At 51.9% G+C, this 20939-nt stretch overlaps 9 protein-coding genes across 9 annotated transcripts in view; 4 read left to right on the forward strand and 5 right to left on the reverse strand.

The window, feature by feature from the left end:
• The window catches only part of VTN00DRAFT_1143 (uncharacterized protein), a gene marked incomplete at both ends in the record, with an annotated part of 718 nt that extends 314 nt beyond the window's left edge, over positions 1 to 404 (reverse strand). The window contains one exon of the mRNA XM_069427218.1: positions 287 to 404. Within this exon, the coding sequence (XP_069291845.1) occupies positions 287 to 404 (118 nt within the window). The remainder of the gene's footprint in view (positions 1 to 286) is intronic.
• Positions 405 to 1162: 758 nt separating this feature from the next.
• Positions 1163 to 4551, forward strand: VTN00DRAFT_1144 (uncharacterized protein; the record flags this gene model as incomplete). Its single annotated transcript, XM_069427219.1, has 7 exons — positions 1163 to 1176; positions 1248 to 1302; positions 1374 to 2924; positions 2979 to 3122; positions 3174 to 3347; positions 3401 to 3490; positions 3538 to 4551. The coding sequence occupies 7 exons, from the start codon at positions 1163 to 1165 to the stop codon at positions 4549 to 4551; spliced, it is 3042 nt and encodes a 1013-aa protein (XP_069291846.1).
• Positions 4552 to 5069: 518 nt separating this feature from the next.
• Positions 5070 to 6052, forward strand: VTN00DRAFT_1145 (uncharacterized protein; the record flags this gene model as incomplete). Its single annotated transcript, XM_069427220.1, has 3 exons — positions 5070 to 5222; positions 5297 to 5367; positions 5458 to 6052. The coding sequence occupies 3 exons, from the start codon at positions 5070 to 5072 to the stop codon at positions 6050 to 6052; spliced, it is 819 nt and encodes a 272-aa protein (XP_069291847.1).
• A 17-nt stretch (positions 6053 to 6069) lies between these two features.
• Positions 6070 to 6408, reverse strand: VTN00DRAFT_1146 (uncharacterized protein; the record flags this gene model as incomplete). Its single annotated transcript, XM_069427221.1, has 1 exon — positions 6070 to 6408. The coding sequence occupies one exon, from the start codon at positions 6406 to 6408 to the stop codon at positions 6070 to 6072; it is 339 nt and encodes a 112-aa protein (XP_069291848.1).
• Positions 6409 to 7471: 1063 nt separating this feature from the next.
• Positions 7472 to 9300, reverse strand: VTN00DRAFT_1147 (uncharacterized protein; the record flags this gene model as incomplete). The annotated part of the gene is made up of 5 exons (XM_069427222.1): positions 7472 to 8278; positions 8335 to 8563; positions 8644 to 8998; positions 9064 to 9146; positions 9239 to 9300. 5 exons carry the CDS (start codon positions 9298 to 9300, stop codon positions 7472 to 7474), a joined length of 1536 nt encoding a protein of 511 aa, XP_069291849.1.
• Positions 9301 to 9897: 597 nt separating this feature from the next.
• VTN00DRAFT_1148 (uncharacterized protein) lies at positions 9898 to 10990 on the reverse strand (the record flags this gene model as incomplete). Its single annotated transcript, XM_069427223.1, has 3 exons — positions 9898 to 10548; positions 10625 to 10875; positions 10930 to 10990. 3 exons carry the CDS (start codon positions 10988 to 10990, stop codon positions 9898 to 9900), a joined length of 963 nt encoding a protein of 320 aa, XP_069291850.1.
• Positions 10991 to 11826: 836 nt separating this feature from the next.
• Positions 11827 to 13313, forward strand: VTN00DRAFT_1149 (uncharacterized protein; the record flags this gene model as incomplete). The annotated part of the gene is made up of 2 exons (XM_069427224.1): positions 11827 to 12093; positions 12144 to 13313. The coding sequence occupies 2 exons, from the start codon at positions 11827 to 11829 to the stop codon at positions 13311 to 13313; spliced, it is 1437 nt and encodes a 478-aa protein (XP_069291851.1).
• Positions 13314 to 13992: 679 nt separating this feature from the next.
• On the forward strand, positions 13993 to 16927 carry VTN00DRAFT_1150 (uncharacterized protein; the record flags this gene model as incomplete). Its single annotated transcript, XM_069427226.1, has 2 exons — positions 13993 to 14561; positions 14614 to 16927. 2 exons carry the CDS (start codon positions 13993 to 13995, stop codon positions 16925 to 16927), a joined length of 2883 nt encoding a protein of 960 aa, XP_069291852.1.
• Positions 16928 to 17982: 1055 nt separating this feature from the next.
• Positions 17983 to 20376, reverse strand: VTN00DRAFT_1151 (uncharacterized protein; the record flags this gene model as incomplete). The annotated part of the gene is made up of 1 exon (XM_069427227.1): positions 17983 to 20376. The coding sequence occupies one exon, from the start codon at positions 20374 to 20376 to the stop codon at positions 17983 to 17985; it is 2394 nt and encodes a 797-aa protein (XP_069291853.1).
• Between the last annotated feature and the right edge of the window lie 563 nt (positions 20377 to 20939).

Here is a 20939-nt window from a genome sequence, read left to right on the forward strand (position 1 = left end):
TTTTTTTTTTGGATATGTGAAGCACGATGGGATGTATGCACGTGGATGGTAGATGATACCTTTGATTGAATATGAATTAAGTGAATTGATACCTGATACTTCATCTCCTGTATGAGTTGTCAAAGTCTCGGACAGTAAATGGGCAGTAAGCGTAACTGTTGAAGTATAAGATGGCAAACTTGCACATCTTCGAAAGAGGAAGCACTCAGTAGAGGTGAATGCGATTAGGATGTAGTTTTCCAATTTGAATGATGACTTTCTCATCCGAACTGACCTACTGACGTACTTGATTCCATAAGAAGTAGCCTGCGGGCGGTGCCCAGGACCCAGACTCTACAGCCCACCGGACTCAGATGGGGCTTATTCGTGCAGTAGATGAATGCGGAGTCTTTTCGTACTGCCATACCCCGCAGATACCTTATCGACAGAAAACGATGTCGACTGGACCCGGTCTCACGTCGGACGGACCTGCTCATGACCCCAAGTCCCCTGTCGATCGCATGGTTGTGGCAGCTCTTGTGGACGGACGTCAAAGCTGGAGACAACACTACATTACTTTGCCACTGGCGCCAAGAGTTTCAGGAGGGTCGGGAGGGATGGCCATTGGAGAGGTCGCAAGTTGATAATGTAGCAGCCGGATGGTATACTCAAGGCTCAGTACAATTGTATTTTGGAGTTCAATGTTTGTTTGCTGTGGTTTGGGTGAGCTTGAAGTGCAACATGCAGAAGCGGATTTGACATGGAAGCCGTTGAGCAACTCGTCTGTATCTATTTCGTAGTTAACCACGTACGGGTTGATACCAGGTATGCGGTGTAGTACTCCGTACATACTCTGGCAAACAAGCAATGCAGCCTGCAGGGCAAAAATCCCCGACGGTCCAACCAGTGAGCGTGGAATGACCTCACCGCAGCCCGCACGTGCCAGCGATCCAGCCCTGCAAAGGCGATAACCGGTCTCCACCCGCCCATCGGCCCCGTCTAGCCTGGCCTGGATGCGCACGCCGTTTCTGTCTGTCTGACTCTGGAGTCCCTTTGCTTTGGCCTTTGCCTCTCCGTCCTTCCTTTTCTTTCTCTCTATCCTTTTTCTCCCGCTGCAATTGCTACATGTGTCACGTCGTATCTTTAGGATGCTGTTCCTGATCGGCTCTGCGTATCGGAAAAAATGAAGTTTGCCAAGTCCGTCAATCACTTCCTGATTTCCCCATCATTGCTGCAAACGGCCGTTAGTTTCGCTGACCGCAATGCAGAGAGCTGGAGGAGCAGCTGGTGCCTGAATGGCGTGCCAAATACCTCGATTACAAGGCAAGTAAATGAACAGAGTAAACTATCGTTCTTTTGCGACGCTCTGGTCTTAACATGACCTCTCCATCCAGGCGGGCAAAAAGAAGCTCAAGGCCATTTCGCGTGCCCTCCAGAGAGTAAACCGCACCCCTCGCACCCCCGCCCTGCGACGCTTCAACCCTCTCGTCTCCGGAAATGAATATCCGGCTCCCTCCCCTGGCCGTCCGGTCTTCACTGCGTCCTCCGCCGGTCGCACCACCCAGCCCGATGCTTCGACGAGGCTCGAGGCGGTCGACCGCTCCTCTCAACGACCCGGAGACGCGGATGTAAATTCCGCTTCGATAACACGCTCAACCCCCATGGCCGTGCCGGAGCGGCAGCCTTTGAGAAGCCCCGGATCGCGATTCTCAGGTCAGTTGGGGAGCTATGGCAGCATTATCGCCACACCGCCGACCAATGCCCCCGCGCCGGACCTGCCGTCCCTCCAATTGCCCGATCCCGCGATTGATCCGGCGGATGATTATTTTACGCCAGATAGAGGTTCAGTGAAGGACGAGCGTGGCGGTGCTCCGTCTACGGGAGCCGCCAGGAGTGATGCCGCTCCGCAGAGCTCGGATCTGGACAGTGTCCGCAGGAGACGATCTTCGATCATCCCGGGCGGCAAGAGCATTTTCGGGACAAAGGTCAACTCGATGCCAGGATATGCTAGCGTCAAGAGGCCTCCGTTTTTGAAGCGGGTCTTCGCAAGCGCGGAGTGGGAATCGCCCGGCAAAGGCCTTGGGGATGCAGTTGGGTCCGAGTTTGAAAGGAGACAGGACGAGTTCTTCGACTTTCTGGATAGCGAGCTCAACAAGATCGAGACTTTCTATAAGATGAAGGAGCAGGAGGCCACGGATCGCTTGCATGTACTCCGGCAGCAGCTACACATGATGCGGGATCGGAGAATCGAGGAGGTTCTGGTCGCGAAGCTGGCTACCAGCAATAACGGAAAAGGGTCGGGCAACGGGAATGGCTTTGGAGGCGTCAATGGGGCCAAGTGGAAGAACCCGATCACCGGGAAGCCGCGTTTCGGAAAGAATTCAAGAGCGTTGACGAACATGATGACCCCTGTGGGCTCTGAACTGCCGACCACCACATTGCCCAATCCCGACCGGAGAGATTTTGCGCGTCGACCGGACCATCAAGGAGTCCCGTATCGCTCTGCAAAGCGGAAGCTGAAACTTGGATTGCAAGAATTCTACCGCGGATTAGAGCTTCTCAAGGCCTATGCCTATCTGAACCGGACGGCCTTCCGGAAGATAAACAAGAAGTATGACAAGATTGTCGATGCGCGTCCGCCGTTGCGATACATGTCGGAGAAGGTTAACAAGGCATACTTCGTCAAAAGCGAAGTTATTGAGAGCCATCTCATGGCAGTGGAGGATCTGTATGCCCGCTATTTTGAGCGCGGACGTCGCAAGATCGCTGTTGGAAAACTGCGTAATAGAAGCTTGAAAGCGGGCGACTATTCTGGGAGCACATTCCGCACCGGTCTGCTGGTGGCAGCTGCTCTGGTATTTGGTATTCAGGGCTTGGTCTATGGAGTACAGCTCCTTGGCGATCCTGACCCTGTCATTCACGTTCGGACGAGCTATTTACTTCAGGCATGTCCCTGCAGTATCCATGGTGTTCCCGTAGCTGGGGCTGACCACGAACAGATTTACGCCGGTTTCTTCCTCATCGTTTGGCACTTCCTGCTCTTCTGCTTTGATTGTATGATTTGGACCAAGTCACGAATCAACTACAGTTTCGTTTTCGAGTACGATTCTCGGCATGTTTTGGACTGGCGTCAATTAGCTGAGGTTTGTTTCTGTCTACCCACAAACCTTTGTGCCGCCGCTGACTTACGGTAGCTACCTTGTCTTTTTCTTTTCTTGCTGGGCCTGTTCATGTGGCTTAATTTTTCGTGGGTCAATGTGATGTACCTCTATTGGCCGGTTCTATTAATATTCATAACGCTTGTTGTTCTCTTTTTGCCTGCCAAGGTGCTCTACCACAGAAGCAGAAGGTGGTGGGCATATTCTAACGTAAGCAACATTTCACAACTCCGTGTCATTTGACTGGTTCTAACTGGATATAGTGGCGTCTGCTTCTCGCGGGTTTCTATCCCGTCGAGTTCCGAGATTTCTTCCTTGGTGACATGTATTGTTCTCAAACTTATTCCATGGGTGTGAGTAATGCAATTGCAAATGCAGTAACTGGTGCTGACTGTTCTAGAATATCGAATTGTTCTTCTGTCTCTATGCAAATCATTGGGATGATCCGACCAAGTGCAACTCCTCTAACTCCCGGCTGCTTGGATTCCTCACCACCGTCCCGTCAATCTGGCGAGGCTTCCAGTGTATTCGTCGATACCATGACACGAAGAATGTGTTTCCCCACCTTGTCAATCTTGGCAAGTACATGTTTGGCGTGTTGTACTACATGACGTTGAGTCTTTATCGGACCAACAGAGCAACACGTTTCGAAAGCGTGTTTATCACGTTTGCCTTGCTGAACGCTGTGTATACCTCAGTCTGGGATCTTGCCATGGACTGGAGTTTGTGCAATCCGTACGCCAAGCGCCCGTTCCTGCGCGACCTCCTCGCATTCCGTAGGGCGTGGGTTTACTACGTGGCCATGGTACTGGACGTCATTATACGGTTCAATTGGATATTCTACGCCATCTTCGCGGGCGACATCCAGCACTCGGCTCTGCTCAGCTTCTTCGTGTCGTTCTCCGAGACCTGCCGCAGAGGCATGTGGACCATCTTCCGTGTGGAGAACGAGCACTGCACCAACGTGCACCTGTTCCGTGCCTCGAGAGACGTGCCCCTGCCATATGATATTCCACCACCTGAGACGCCATCTGTCTTGACTGATATCGACCCGTCGCATGACGTGCCGCTTCAGCCTCAGATGCCTACCCCGACAGCGGCAACTACGGGTGTGGATATCGAGCAGGGAACCGTTCCTCCTGGTACTTCGGGGTCCATGCGCCAGCGTCGTCAGTCTCTCGTCGGCGGTATCTCCCGTGTCGGGACCATGATGGCTACTGCACATGCGCAGGACTTTGAGCGGAAGAAGAGACCTGACCCGTTGTCTGGGGACTCACTCCACCACGATGAGTCACACAGTCCTGATGACTCGAGCGAGGAAGAAGAGGTCGACCCCGACTCCCGTGGGGAAGAGGCGGTGATCCTCGAGGAGCTGCCTAGTCCGAACGCGATGACAGACAGCCCGCGACAGTAGCCATTACTGGCTCATTTATTTGCTTAAAAGTTCGTTCAGTGCATATAATTTCGTTTACATCTTGTGGATATCGGTTTCGGTGACGATCTTGGGCACAGTACATAGACACATAGACTTCGGTTGGGGCTGGGCTTTGCTTCTATTTAATTTGGGATATTTCCCTTTTGCTGATATTCAAGAGATATATCTTTCTAATTTATAATTTTCAGTTAGTACATCTAGTTTTAGAAGCGCCGTATCAGATAACAGAACGATTGGCAGATTCTGCCGCCCGCGACCGCAGCGGAAGGCGTTCCCGACGTCACCTGACTGGCCGAACGAGGCGTGCCTTGCTGCGCACGTGATCGAACTGGACGTCATGGGGTCCGCGGCATCTCACGTCGCGCCGGCGCTCGTTCGCTCTCCCCTTCTTCCGGCTTCGTTCCCTCGTCCAGGCATCATCCTCTTCCATCCATCGCCTAGGATAACTCGAAAAAAAAGAGAAAGAAGTGAGAACTTCCAGAGGCGACGACAGAATCATGGCTGCGAACGCCAGATACGAGCCCGCTCCCCAGCGGGACTCCTTCGAGGAGCGCACGCCGTACACCCAAGCCCCGCCGTCGTACCAGGCGTCGGCGGAGTTCCCGGACGCTCCTAGGAGTGAGGGCGATAATGTTCCGGATGACTTCAAGGTGAGTTTCTGCGAGACTGTATTCTTTACTGGCGAAGAGACGTATGTATCCGCTGACTGGGATGATCTATATAGTTCGGCGGCAGCGTCGCAGAGGCAACGCTCCCCATCCGGATGCAATTCATCCGCAAGGTCTACTCTATCCTGTGAGTATTCTATGCCCGCTGCTCTATACCGGCTGCTCTACACAAATATTGTGCAAAAGGCAATGGTTAACGCGATTATGCTTGCTGCAGAACGGTCCAGATCCTCCTGACTACCATCCTCTCCTCCGTCTCCTTCTTCTCCGACCGCTACCGCCTCTGGATCCAATCCAACTTCTGGCTCATGGCCATTTCTCTCATTGGCGCCATCGCCTTCATGTTCCTCACCTTCTGGAAGCGTAAATCCTACCCGGCCAACCTCCTCTTCCTGTCCGGCTTCACCGCCATGGAAGCCTACTCCATCAGCGTCATGACCTCCTTCTACGACGCCCGCGTCGTCATCGAAGCCCTCATCATCACGCTCGGCATCTTTGTCGCCCTGACCGTCTTCGCGTGCCAGACCCGCTACGACTTCACGAGCTGGATCCCCTACCTGTTCGGCGGCCTCTGGGTGCTGATCCTGTTCGGGTTCATGGCCGCCTTCTTCCCCGTGAGCTCAACCGTGGAGCTTGTGTACGGAGCCGTGGCGGCGCTGATCTTCTCCGGATACGTGCTGGTCGATACGCAGCTGATCATGAGGCACTACCATGTCGAAGAGGAGATCGCGGCGGCGATCTCGCTGTACCTGGATGTGTTGAATCTGTTCCTGTCGATTCTGCGCATCCTGAACAGCCAGAACAACAACTAAGCACTAGTGTACTGTACCTAACCTGTGGGTGGGCGGTTGTTTAATGGTAGCGGATAATATCTCCGCAGGATACTGCGTTCTGCCATGTGCCCATGGATCTGCGGGAATTCAAACTGGTTTGTAGGACTAAAACAGATTGAAGACAAGACAAGGTGGCCAGTTTTCTTCTGCTTTTTCTTTTCTGAGCTTCCAGGAGTTTTTAGGGACTGGGGGCTTTCATTGCTTTTCGGGACATTATTTTTCTTTGATGGGATTGGGGGTCTTTTTGCTAGTGGATTTTTCTCTTCTTTATTTTTTGACATGCGCATGCTTAACCTAGCTATCCACCTAGCATAGTTAGCGTCTCCCTTTTCCATGTTTCCTGTATTTTTTTTCCTGTGTGTTTTTATTCAAATGAGCTAATAAATAAAGCGGAAATATGCATGCGTAGTTTTGCCATTAACAGAAGCAAGCATAGTAGTAGCAATAGCAATGGCCAATCTGTACCGATTGATAAAAGAATTATCCGGATACCTAGGTACTCGTGTATCAATCCTAGAATCAAAGTGAAAAAAAGAAGAGGTTGACATCGTGATTCGGATTTCAATTTAACTCTTTCCTTTCCTATTCAGCTATCCAGTTACATGACTGATCTATTTATTTATCCGATCCATCCAGCCACGAAAGCCATATGTTCTGTTCCGTTCTGCTGGTAAAATGGAAATGGAAAAAGAGATATGGAATAAGGCAAGGACCGCAAGAAGAAAGTTGAAGTAGCTAGCGATGAGCAAGCAGCAAATTTAGCAAAAAATAAATGGTTCCCGTTTCCCGTTCCCCAGTCCGTAGACAAAAAAAAGAAAAAAAAGAGAAAAACAAACACATAAGGACTGACTGTATAGATAGGTGGGATCGATCGAACAAACAAACACAAGCGCAAGGCTCTTTTTAAACCAGCTAAGACAACACAGGAGGGAGAGATAGGATAGGATAAAAGATAAAGAAAAGTTTTCCTACTCCACACCACAAACACCAGGCAAGCAGAAGCAAGCAGGAAGAAAAGGAATGAAAACCGAAAACTTAAAGAAGGAAGAAAAGCTAAGGAAGATCGTAGACGCTGTCAAACTCCGAGGTTTCGCTTATGGTATTCCATTGCTGAACTTCCATTTGGTATCAACAACCGCCATGAACCTGGAAGACATGGCAAATGCAAGGTAGGTAGGTAGGCAGGCAGGGTAAAAGTAGGATCTATTCTCCGTGCTGAAACGAAGTCGGGTATCCAATGCGATGATGATGCAAGGTAGGTGATTACTCCGTAGCTTGGGGCATTTCTATTATTGCCCCCCAGGCTTTGAAATAAAATAAACAGGTGCTCATTTTGTGACAACTAGGTATGGTGTGGTGTATGCATGCATGTATGCGTTGCAATGAGTAGTATCACATCTAATGCGAAGCGAGGAAGAATGTGTTCGTGATCAGAGAGACAACCATGACGATAACGCCGTAGATTACAAGAGCCAGGCTGAGCTTCCGTAGCAGGGCTCTGCGCCATTGCCGGCTGGGACGACGCAGGAAGCCGCTGCCGGTGAGCGAACCGGTGCTCCGGCTCAGGAGACCCTGTCCGTGCTGCTCAGCCTCGTCGTCCCCGTCATCGGAGATATCGTCGGCCTCGTCGTCTTCTTTCATGAGGCGTTGGTGCAAGTCTGATTCCGGAGAGGAGATCTTGTAGTAGAACAGTCCGGGAAGGATGAAGCTGATGCTTGTGCTTCCTGTGCTCCCCACATATGCAAGCACGGCCTCGAGAGAAGAGACGGTCATGGCGACGATGTAGCTCAGGACGAGGATGACAGTTGTGATGATCGCGAAGCGGGTATCGCTCATGGGCTCAGCCGGTCGGTTCGCGCGCGGCCCGAGCAAAGGGTTCCGGTGTGGTGAGACGTCATTGCTGCTACCTGGCCTGCTGGGCTTCCACCGCCATTTCAGAACGGCGTCAACGGAAGCACGACATGGGTGCACTTGGAGCGGGTAGGAGAACATGACAAGCACGACGATGGCAGCGCGTCCGATAGTGGCAGACACAGAAGGCGGGTACATCCCAATGATGTTGCCGCTGATGCTGTTTCCGAACGAGAGGTAGCCAGTGATCGCGACAAGGATGTAAGTTGATGCTGCGCTTCCGATACTGGCGAACACAACGCTAGTGGTCCGGAAGTGGCTGTTGTTCCTGATCTCGTTCAAGATCGAGAACATCTGCTCGAGGTCAGAGATGTAAAAGAAATGATAGACGTGGAAGGCCGAAGACGTACGTTCTGATGGCATGTATATGCGAATACAATAACAGGGAGGCTGCTCAGCGTAGGAATAGCTCCTCCCCATCTGACCACACGAATCGGCCCTCGATCCGCCATGGTATCTCCTTTAATAAAGTGGTAAACCACCAAAATCACCAGATACCCGATGGACGTCAAGGCCACAATGCTGGTGTATTTCAAAGAATCAAGACGTCTCAGAAAAGCGAGTGGAATGACGATAAACCTGGGTTCTTCTGTTAGCACGCGACATCTTCCCATTTCAGGCCAACCGGCCTTCCAACGATGAGATCGAGTCGAACATACATGAAAGCAGTGACCCAGAAATGTCGGTCAACGAGGAAATCATATTCAGGAGTACCTCCAACAAAACCCTGCACGACTCCCGGCATCAGATCACCGATGATAATCAGGTAGCTGACGCCGACCCCAAAGCATTTGATTGCAATGGCCGCGTCGAAGATGACGGCGGCATTGGGGTACGTGAGTTGCGATAAGGCGAAGAATGACGCCGTTCCTCTCTCCAGGTACTGCGCGCATCTCGCCTGGAGGTAGAGACCAAATCCAGCTGTTGTCGCTGACCAGATGATGACGAAGACCCCGAGGAGGATGCCCATATGGGACATGGCAAGAGGCATGGCGAGGACACCGGCACCGATGACTGATGGCAATGTCATATTAGAGACAAAACGTGCAAGACCTCGAACAGCCGTCGCTGCAACTCACTGGTATTGAGCAGGTTAACAACGCTGCTTATCCAGCTGGCCTGGCCATGATACCCGACATCTCGTTTTCCTCTGGGCTGGCGCCTGGAGAAGTGTTTAAAGTCAGCCACATTGAACTTCCAAGCGATAGAAAGAGCGGAAATCCAGAATGCAGAAGCGTTCCAGGCGTACGATACCTTCGAGATCTATGCGAGCTCGCAATGGAGACGCCTCCGATGGACGCGTCGTCGTCCAGCATTTTGAAAACAGGCGGTGGATAACTTTGTCCTGTTCTCTTTGTATTGTAGCTTCGCGCGTGGGGAAAAAGTGGTTGGCAAAAGATTCAAGAGAAGACGATGGACAGTGACATAATAGCGACTCGAACCAGCGGTCGGAGAGAGAATCGAGCGGGGTTAAACCGTGGATAAGAGGGAAACGAGGGACTGGGGAACGGAGAGAAAGTGATTCGGAGATGATGTTGGCATCGCCGCGCCGTGTTGCGACAGCCAGCGGGACACCGCTCCGGCGCCCGTTGCGGCCCCTTGCGCCTTTTCCGGGGCCCCGTCTTTACGCTCGTGAGCACGAGAACACACATAAAACAGACATACAATCATAAAATATAGTGTATCTGCAAAGGCTACAACAGCCAATGGAACTGATTTTTCTCGACTTTGAACCCAGGACCACAGTGTAGCAGAGTGCTGCCGTAATGGGATATAAATAGATCATGGCTTTTATCCTATCTAGGTAAATATCTGGGAATTTCAGCCATTCCACCAGTTGATACCTATTCATCTACGCAGCGGTCCCTCCAGCTGACTACCATACTCCATCCCTCTCACAGCTTCGACCTTCCTCAACCCGTCTGCGATAGCAGGCTAAAGATCTCATCTTCTACAACTTTCGCATGCGCCACCGTAGTTCCTGCTCTCCCCACAGGGCCCGGATCATTGAAAGCATTGACCTCCCGCACGCTTTTTGACACCTCAAGGATAGTCCCCCCCTGGACGGGTATCATCTTCCCTTCCACTCCCTTCGTATCTCCAATAACTTCGCTGACTTCGTTCTGTTGGACAAGGGCAAGCATGACCTGAGCCACTTCCTCCGGGGTAACCCACTCGTCCACTTTCTCGTCGACCATCCTCAGCTTCTCCGGGTGGTCAGTCCACAGCGGTGTCTTGATGACGCCTGGTGCGACCGCCGTGACGCGGATTCCGAATTCTGCGTCCAGCTTTGCCAAAGAGCGCACGAGACCATTGATCGCGTGCTTGGTGGCTGCATAGATGGGCGTGGCCATCAAAGGGATTTGCCCTGCGACGCTGGAGATGTGGACGATGTACTTGGGTGAGTTGGGGTTAGTTTTTCTGCACCGCAGGAAATGAGAAATTGCGAGCTGTGTGGTCCGGATAGGGTGAGTCAGGTTGATATCCACCAAGGCGTATCTTGACCCAAACGGTGAGTCCCGACTCTCAGGTGTTCCAGGTGGTCGCCAGAAGTTGCTCCAGTCCTATATCATTTGGAGCCGGATGTTAGTGAAGGCTACAGCCAGAAAGATGAAATGCCTGGTACAAAAAGGTACAAACCGGCTCGTAGACACCTGCGCCAGGGCAGACGATATCAATATCCCCAAACTCCCTCTCTGCTACTTCAAACATCCTCTCCAGCTGCGTCCAGTCTGTCACATCTGTCTTCTGAAAGACCGCCCTGGAAGAGGAGCTGGGGTTGGCAGAGTGCTGGTTGACGACAGCCTGCGCTTCGGGACGCAGGGCAAGATCCGCAATGAGGACATTGCAGCCGTTTTCCAGCAGGAGCTTTGCAAAGCTGAGATTGATCCCTGGATAGATCAGCAGGTGTGCATTCTCATTTACCGAGTAGCTGTAATACATACCAGATCCTGCACCAGTAACGATTGCAGATTTCCCTTCTACTGATTTTACCACCAGAGCCATTGAGAAGTCGTTACGGATATATCAGTCTAGATATTGGGACAATAATCGGCAGCCAGGGCGCCTCGAGGGAAGCCGCGTCACCTCGGGCTTATATACCACGGCTTCAGCCATGTCTTCTACGCCCTTCTGCGGCTTCACTGGGCAGTTGCCGCGTCGTCCTGGGCCGATTAGGAGCAGCAAGAAGTCGCGGGGTCAGTTGCCCCGAGGCAAGTCAGCCAAACGGAGAAGGAATCCCGATCATTGCAGACATGAAGCAGACCATATGCATCAGGTGGACTGGAAAGGTACAACTATGGAGATTTTCCGGAGTAGTTAAACCATGCAGAACCTTGGAAGATACCTGTTGGTTCATTGTAGCACCGTTGGAACAGGGAATATCTCCAGACCGCATCTTTCTTGGCCGCATTATCGGAGGACTAGTAGATAGGATTATTGCTGTTGAAGTACTGTACTCTGTACACAGTAGAAAACATGAAGTACTCTGTATGGCCCCAGGACTCTTATCGTTGGTGGGACCTTGGCCGTTCCGAGGTCTCCATATTTGATATCTGCCAATCAAGCACACAGCTTCTCAAGAAAGAACGAGGCCTTGGAGACGCGCTTCTCCACCGTCACAGCTGGCTGGTCCCGCATCTGCTCCGCACGTGACGTGGTCGGTGGAACGATCCCCGAGCGGATGCGGTACTGGAAACGGAAGTCGGATCGCTTACCCTTTTCGGCTTTCCGACATATGCCTCTTCAGGTCACATAGTAAGAGACCAACCAGAGAGGCATATATAGACCTGCTGCTTCTGCTGCCGTGAAACTTGAAGAATGATTTCTCAGGAGCACTCAAGATGGCTCTATCAAAGCTGCTTTCCAGGTCGATCCGCGCTGCATCGACGTCGGCGTCGTCGTCCCAGATGACGAAGGCGGCAGGCGATATCTCGTCCGTATTCCCCAGCTTGAGACCGGACTACAAGCCAGAACCGTTGCCTCCGCGCTTCCGGGATCTCAAACTGGAACTGTTCCAGAAGAATGAAGAGGCTCTGAAACAGAGCTGGAAGAGGCTGCTTCCCAGCTTGGAGGAGGAAGTGGAAAAGATACGCCACCGAGGACCTGATGTATATTTCCCCCGTCGATACTGAGCCGCGTTAGTTGCTAATGTTAGTAGATAATTCCATCTGTGGCATACTCTGATATCGTCTCGGGGCGGGTCTCTGACGATGTGTTGGCTGAAATCCGCCATCGAGGTTCTGTTGTGATTCGCAATGTTATGCCTAGATCAACAGCATTGGAGTGGAAGGAGAGGGCGAAAGAATACATCGCGGCCAACCAGGCGCGTGTGAAGGCCTTCCCACCAGATTCGCCTGCGGTCTATGAACTCTACTGGACTCCCTCACAGACGGAGGCGAGAGCCCATCCGAACATGCTCGAGACGCAGCGCTTCCTCCAGCGCCTGTGGCATTCCTCAGATCCGAACACTCAAATTTCGACCACATATCCACTTTCGTACGCGGACCGCTTCAGGATCAGACACCCAGGCGACGCGAAGTTCACTCTCGGACCCCATATTGATGGTGGGTCTTTGGAACGATGGGAAGACCCCGAGTATTCCCGCGTATACACCGAGATCCTCGAGGGGAAATGGGAAGAATATGACCCCTTCGACGCCAAGCATCGGGTCACGGCGAAAATGGACCTGTACAATGGGGCCGGGGCTTGTTCGATGCTGAGATTCTTCCAGGGCTGGCTCTCGATGTCAGATACTGCTCCTGGTGAGGGCACTCTGCACATCTGCCCTATGTTGATCCACAGCACGGCATATACTATTCTGCGGCCATTCTTCGATGTTCAGTCCTCGCTCCCTGCAATGGATAATACCTTCCCTGGTGCAGTTCCTGGAGCTTGCCAGGAGTACAATTCTGTTACTCATCCTCATCTTGAACTCGAGAAGACCATGGTGTCCGTGCCTCGGGTTGAGCCAGGTGACTATGTCGCCTGGCACTGCGACTCATTGCACTCTGTGGACAGAGAGCACCGAGGAACAGGGGACTCGAGCGTGATGTACATCCCTGCGACTCCTCTATGCAACATGAATGTCGAGTATCTCGTGAAACAGCGCCAGGCCGCCCTTACGTACTCTCCGCCATGGGATTTCCCAGGTGCTGGAGGCCCTGGAGAGAAGGATTTCCAAGGCACGGTTGACTGGTCTTCCCTGAACCCCGAGGGCCTTCAGGCGATGGGTCTTGGCACAAAGTCTTGGGAGATCAACGAAGGTATGAGTGAGGGAGAGAAGCAGGCTATCGAATTTGGCAATAAAATGTGTTTTGGACAATCCTGAACAAGACTGTTGGACAAGCTGGAACTTGAACATTTTGTACCGAGATCACTGGCTGGTTAGTGGCATGGCTCTCTTTCAGGTTGTTGATGTAAGATAACGAACTCGTTGATGTGAGTTGGGCGGAGTGGTCATTTTTCGTGTGGTTAGGAAACAGAATTTCCCCCAACAATAGCCGAACTCGATGATTTCTCTGCAGTAGTTTGACATAGTGGCCAATGGATTAACTAGCCCAGAGCATAGCATGAGAACAAAAGCATCGAACAGTCAAGTATTGCGTAGATACCAAGTGATGAGGAAGCATTAACCGGGAGGCGTCAGTCCATAATGATGGCGGCCAAAACGATGACTCCGTCTGGATGCCTGTGCTTACGGCATTGGCACTTTCTCCTTTGTAAAGCGCCATCAAGAATAAATATTTGAAACACAGAGACGTAGAATGTAGAGTGATCTCTCCTCAAGACTCTGTGTTCAGGATCAATTGCGAGGTAAGAGGTTGAGCTTAGAGCGGCGGATGGCAAATCAGCGCGGCCGTCGGAGCTTAGAAGTTAGTGTACGTGGAGCTCCGTCTCGAACCTTTGGGAAACGCAGTCCACCAGAACTACATAACAAGCTCGCATTGTGCAGACCTCTCACCACGACCAGCTCTCAAATGCCAGCCAGGACGAGCAGGTTATAAACAATGCGGCTCCAGGCGGCGCTTCTCCTGCTGGCTTCGTGCGTGCCTCCGTCGTTGGCCATCTTCGCTGACGAGGCCTACCACATCGACTACCACCATGCGCTCCTAGGCGTCCCGTCCGCTCAAACGACATTCTTCCACAGGCCTTCCCCTTCCTCGAACGCTGCTTCGCTGCTCTATACCCTCTCTGAGAAGCTCATCCTGGGCGCCATCAACCCCAAGGATGGGTCAATTGTCTGGAGACAGAACTTGACGTGGTGGTCATCACCATCAACATCACATGGCGAAGAAGGTCCGGTGGAGGGTTTCCTGCGGGCTGGTGATGGAGACGATACCGTGGTGAGCGCTGCGGGTAGAGATGTGTTCTCCTGGGGAGCACTTGACGGTAAATTGTCCTGGGAGAGCCGGTTCAGCGATGGCTCCGTGAAGGACCTGGAGTTGGTCGAGCTCGAGGATGCCAGTGCGGACGGGCTCGCCAGGGACACTGTCGTGCTCTTCGGACACAAGGTCGGAACTGTACGGAGACTTGATGGGGCTACTGGAAATGTGAAGTGGGAGTATAAGGATGACAGGTTGGTCTCAAGCTTGGAAATATTGTTGGATCTCAGCTGACACCTTATACAGTGGTGACGTTCCGTTCCAGGTGTCATCCTCCCCTACTGAGATATTCTACATTTCGTTGCAGTCCGCATTGTTGAAAGGCTACAAGATCAAAGTTACGGCATTGGATGCTCGAACCGGCCAGCAGACAAAACAGCATATCTTGAACTCCGAGAACGAGGTGTCGACCCCAGAATCGATCCTCTTTGTGGGCTCGAATACTGCCTCTCCTCTGATTGCATGGGCAGACAAGTCCCAGAAGACGCTCAAGATCAACGTCATCGGCTCGAAGCAAGTCCAATCGGTGAACATCGACAACTCCAGCGGTGAAGAAATTCGGAGGATTGGCATTCAGGCGTCTCGCAGCCCCAACTCGCACCCGCACTTCCTTGTCCACTATGAAACAGATTCCAGCTCTTGGGCGGAAGTGTATCACATTGATCTGAAATCCTCAACTGTGTCCAAGGCCTATCAGCTGCCCCGTTCTTCGGAGAAATCAGTCTTTGCAACTAGCAACAAAGACGCGAACGTCTACTTTACTCGCATCACGGAGTCTGAAATCAGCGTTGTCTCATCCGCATCCGACAGAATCCTTGGACAATGGGTGCCGAAAAAGCCGAGGTCTGAGCGTGCCCTGCATGCTGTCTCTGAAGTGGTTGCGAAGGGAGACTCCGCTGCCGTTCGATTTGCCTATCTCCTGGAATCTGGAGACTGGGAGCTGGTCCGTAATGGAGAGACAGAGTGGACCAGGCACGAAGCGTTGGCTGGCGCACTCGCTGCCAGCTGGGCCGAAGCAGATGGTCGTGAAGAGCTTGCCCATGAACTGGAAGTTGAGGGCCATGAAACTCTCTATGGGGCATACATCCACCGTGTCAAGCGTCATATCAGAGATCTTCAACACCTTCCTGACTGGCTACGCGAACTGCCTCGGCGGATCTTCTCCAGCTTCCTGACGGCTGAGGTAAGCAATCTGGACAGCTTTGGACTTGCAAAACTGATCATTGTTGCTACTGAAAATGGTCGAATCTTCGCCATCGACACTGGAAAGCATGGTGCCGTGGCCTGGAGTATCAAGGCCGCAGAGACAGATAAGTGGAATGTCAAGGCCATAACGACTCAGTTGGGCACTGCCACTGTGTACGCAGATGACGGCAGTGCTGTGAAAGTCAACGTCACCTCCGGCGAAATCATCTCGCGCTCTCCTGGTGCTGCTAAGATCAAGTCCATTGCTCTGCTAGGCGACGGGACAGCTCCTGTCGTTATTGGAATCCAGGAAGATGGGACACCCACCGAGTCTGCAGACCTTCCAGGGTTTATAGTCACACTCAGTGATGATGGACGAGTTCTCGGCTGGAACGCAGCGAACAATAAGTTCCCAGTCTGGGAGTTCTTACCTCCTCCAGGCCAGAAAGTCATCCACGCCACGTCGAGACCTTCCCATGACCCCGTTGCGTCTATAGGCAAGGTCCTGGGAGACCGTTCGGTCCTATACAAGTACCTGAACCCCAACCTCGCGCTCGTGACAGCCGTAGGCGACAAAACCGCCACCTTCTACCTCCTCGATGCCATATCGGGCAAGATCCTTCACTCTAGCGTGCAGAACGGCGTAGACACTACTCAGCCCATCGCCTCCGTGATCTCAGAGAACTGGTTTGCCTACTCCTTCTGGGGCGATGTGACTGAGAAGGACACACCCTCCGACGCCAAGGGCTACCAGCTTGTCGTCTCCGAGCTCTATGAATCTCCTATCCCTAACGACCGCGGGCCACTGGGCTCCGCCTCCAACTACTCCAGCATCCAGGGCCTGGATGTCCCTCCGCGACCACACGTTATCTCCCAGGCATTCACCATCCCTGAGCCCATCTCCCGCATGGCCGTCACACAGACACGCCAGGGCATTACGACGCGCTTGCTCCTGTGCACCCTACCATCATCTAACGCAATCGTCGGCATCCCCCGACCTGTGCTGGACCCGCGCCGCCCCGTGGGCCGTGACCCGACCGCCGCTGAGACTGAGGAGGGCCTGTTCAAGTACAACCCGTTCCTCGAATTCGACGGGAAATGGTACCTGACGCACACGCGGGACGTGTATGTGTCCGGCGTCCGGGCAGTCCTGTCTAGCCCAACGTTGCTTGAGAGTACCAGCTTGGTCTTCGCGTTCGGTGAGGGGGATGTGTTCGGCACGCGGGTGACGCCCAGTCAAGCATTCGACGTCTTGGGTAAGAGCTTCTCGAAGCTGCAGCTCCTGGCGACGGTTGTGGCGCTCGCGGTGGGTGTGATGATTTTGAGGCCGATGGTCCAGAGAAAGCAGGTCAATGCGCTGTGGAAGGCGTCGTAGCGTACCTATGACACCGCATAGCATAGCGTAGCGGCATATTAGAATTATGTAATTCCTTTTTATGTTCAAAACGAGTATTTGATCCCTCTCTTCGTCTACGAGTCTGAGAATGTGTATTTATGTGTTCTGGATATGTATGATGTATGTGTATGTTGCACGTGTATGGCGCGGAGATGAATATAGAAAAAGACAAGGTGAAATGCAAAACCACCTATCCCATTCAAATGTTGAAAGTCAAGGTCCAAGCAAGATGCCAGAAACCTGAGCTTGAGTAAATGTTTCTTTAGCTTGTGTCTATCCATTCGGATAGAAACATCAGCATTCTGAAAGATCTAGTTGCCAAGGCTATCTATGGAGGAGAGCTATCAGCGGATGCTTGGGGAGGATGCTCCCCCCCCCCCCCCCCCAACCCCGCCGGAAGTCTTAGAACTCCGTATATCAATGTAGATGCATATAGCTATGCACGCTGATATGTGGCAATGAATTTTGTGTACGACAGTACTTGCTTCATATGGCTATTATCACAGTTATTTAACGGCTTCCTCGAATTCGCACTGTGTCAGACCACTGAGGACACTTTATGCATAGATCCAGATCAAGTTCCTTCTTAAAGAAATATAACAGTTTCTTTGTATCTCTATTCAAAGGTCTCAGGAAAACCACTAAAATAAATTCCATGGATACACCGAATCAAGGATTTTTGCAGAATTGCCTACCATTTTGACTGACATGAGGGTAGTTCTGCTTGCTCTCTTCAAAATATTTCTCTGATAGGGTATATATACTGGAGGCCTGAACAACACTAGGCCTGTATCTCGACTAGCACTATGAGGTATCATATGTTGAAAAGAGGGGGAATTCTTCTGCAAGTGCAGATTCATCGGAAGGGTCATCAAGGTTGAAATGACGGGCTGAGATCGAGGCCAAGGAGTCTATATAAGTCAGATGGACTTGCTTATCTAGCACACAGCCTTTATTAGGCACTTCATAACCCTAACCGTCGTTGAGCGCCAACTCCAGTGCAGAGGCAATCAAAGCTTGAATTGCTCGTGACCTTAAAGAACCAGCCAATTAACCCTCTGTACCGGAGCCTTAGGAACATACTCCGCCCCATGCATCGTCAGCATATAAAAATTCCCAATCTTCAACAGCACACCCGGACGCCCTTCCACTTCTTTAAGAAGCAACCCATCGCATTGCCCCGGCCTATACCTTAGCTTAATAGCATAATACTGACCCTGCTGATACAGCTGGGGCAGTCTCTCTCTCACCCAGAATCTCAAGTCGCCCACGAAGGAAGTTGTCTGCAGTTGAAGCTGGTACCGTTCCACCACTGCCCGGGAAACCTTCTGACCCAGCTTGAACAGACACTTCATCTGTCGGAAATTCGCCGGATCTGAATCTGAAGAGAATAGAATCTCGACTTCTCCTAGACGCACTGTGCCATCACGCTGGACGACCCAGGATGCAATGGAGGGATGATCCGTCAACGACAGAGTCGAGATATGCAGGCTCTTTTGCTCGTTCATGTTGGCGCGAAAGGGTAACATTGTTCCGCGCGGACGGTCTGGGTCTGAAACGGGTGGATAGGTGAGTAGTGAGGTAAAGAAATGAGAGCCCAATCTCATGGCTACTTCACGGACAAAGACGAGTGGAAATTGACCGAAGACCAGCTGAAGCAGCTCTTCATCTCCGGCAGATCGAGGACTGAAATTGATCCATTCTTTCATACCCAGCACCGACATGATGGCTTCTGCTCGACTCCGCTTACAATATCGGCTCGTCGCCAGCAGAAGAATATGTTCCCGCTCGATCCGGTGCAGATCATCCATTCCAGTCCGGTTGAAGAGTTCCATCAGTTCCAGAAACCCGCGATGGTACCGACCGCTCCCGACCAGAGTGGCGAAGAGCTTCTCTGCTGGGATCGAGCGGTCTCCATAGTCGTCGTGAACAAGATCTCTCGCTCGGTGAGTGAGAGCCACGATCGTGTTGAGTGCGACGGGCGTCCCATTGCCCACCGTGAGGAGAACCCATTCCCGGTTACAGAGCCAGATATCAGGACGTAAGCACACCTCCTGCAGGGTCCACAGGGAGCTGAACCAGCTTAGCACGACCATGCTTTCTCTCTGGATGTTTTCTGAATATTCGTATTCTGCAAACATTCCAGTGGCAGGCGAATCCACATCAGGATAGTCCAATGCAAATACCGGACGATCATTAGAAAATGCCCAGTCCAGGTAGAGTTGGGACATCCATTGGATCGTGGATTTCATTCCCTTCCATAATGCTAACGAGGGTGTGCCATTCCACCAGGCAATTGCATGTCGGGCACTTTTGAAGATGGCAGCCTGGCGGGCAATCTCATCACGAGCCCTTGGGGAGCGGTCTTGGGGTATGCAGACGAGATCGAACCATACATATCGTGTATCGGTGGGCACCTGGTCCAAGATTTCTGGCAGTTCTTTCACCTCGAAGAGGGAATTCTCCGGGACGAGCCATGCCTGGACACCCGGAACGGCAACAGGAGGAGTGCTCTTCTGCCACCGGCCCCAGGTATGACTGATCGCGGTGTATGATGGGGTTGATGTGAGCGTGTGCACCTCGATTGTCTCACGGCGGACTCTGTCCCAAAGGTAGTAGGGCAGTCCGGAGATGTCTTCCAGCCAAGGACACGATTCCACACTGGAGCCTGTGGCGCAGAATGGATCTAGACCTGGCAAGTCATCTTGATGGAGGATCCTCCTTCCACCGTTACTCGCCAGTCGAGTATGCTGTTTAGAACGATGAGCAAGATGATTATCGACGTACTCCAGCTCTCTGAGAACTGGTACATCTGCCTCCGCATCTTCGGTTCTCGCATAATGGCACTCCAGAGCAACATGAAGACAAGCTGACTCTTGGGCACACTGCGCCCTTAAATCGCGCAGAACTTCCGCGGAGCGAGGGTTTACGTAGTTTCCGAATTCTGAATGGAAAAGATTCGCCATCACTGTGTTATACAGACTTTGAAACTCGAGCTGGTATTGGGTACCTGCGACAGTGTGCACTTTCTCGTGTACCTCTCTCATGTTAGGGTAATATTGATCTTCGGGGTCGCTGTCGATCTCAGCCTCCACAGGTTGAACGATCCGTCCATCTTTGTCCTTCTTGATGGCGCATTCAGCACGACAAGCCTCCCACCATCTCCAGAGAATCCAAAACGATCTTTCTTGGGTTTGTGTAAGTATTGTTCGAAATTTCCTCTGACGGGGATCATTCTCATCGAATTTGGTGGCGGCTGCAGTTGTGCCCTCATCGTCTTTGGGTGACGGGGCAATGTCGACTGCATGAAGCTGAAGGGCCATCCGATAGAAGTATGCAAAACATTTACTGTACCCTTCCCCTATGTCCATATTGTCGCCGAATGCTTCCTTCAACACATCCCATAGAGGAATTGTATTTGTGGCCATGACTGAGTGAGCGAAGATCCTTCATTGGTAGGAAATGTACGCAATCAAGACCTTGCAACAACAATTTCAGTGGTAAGGTCTTTGCTTACCCATTCCAAAATTAGACAAGTTGACTAGTGACGTGGCCCCGCTTGATAAAGAGGGAGGATAATGCGGGGGAAGATTGTTATCCACACTGCTCAGGAGGCTTTGAAGACACGACAAATACCAAAATTCTTTGTCAATAGCGAAGTCTCGCCGGCACAAAATTGTAGATCTGTTAATAGTGAAGATTTTCCATGATATTGGTCTAGACCTTTGTCATTGATATTGGCTTGGGGCTGCCCCGCATTTGCATGTTGATAGTCTTCTGTATAGCAATGCATGTGAACAAGCCAAGCCTCACCGAGGGGGCCAATGAGGGAGCAGAATTGAGATATCAATTCCATTGTCTAGGGTTAGCGTCTATCAACGGATTCAGCTGCCGGAGCTGGGAATTTGAACAGGGATTTGCCGGCACCTTGTTCCGGAGAAAGGGGGGCTGGGGAGCCTAAATTATTTTATCAGAAATTAATGAATACTGC

This window comes from Thermoascus crustaceus (genome assembly GCF_041956765.1).
Source record: "Thermoascus crustaceus strain CBS 181.67 unplaced genomic scaffold VTN00scaffold_1, whole genome shotgun sequence".
Lineage (NCBI taxonomy): Eukaryota > Fungi > Ascomycota > Eurotiomycetes > Eurotiales > Thermoascaceae > Thermoascus > Thermoascus crustaceus.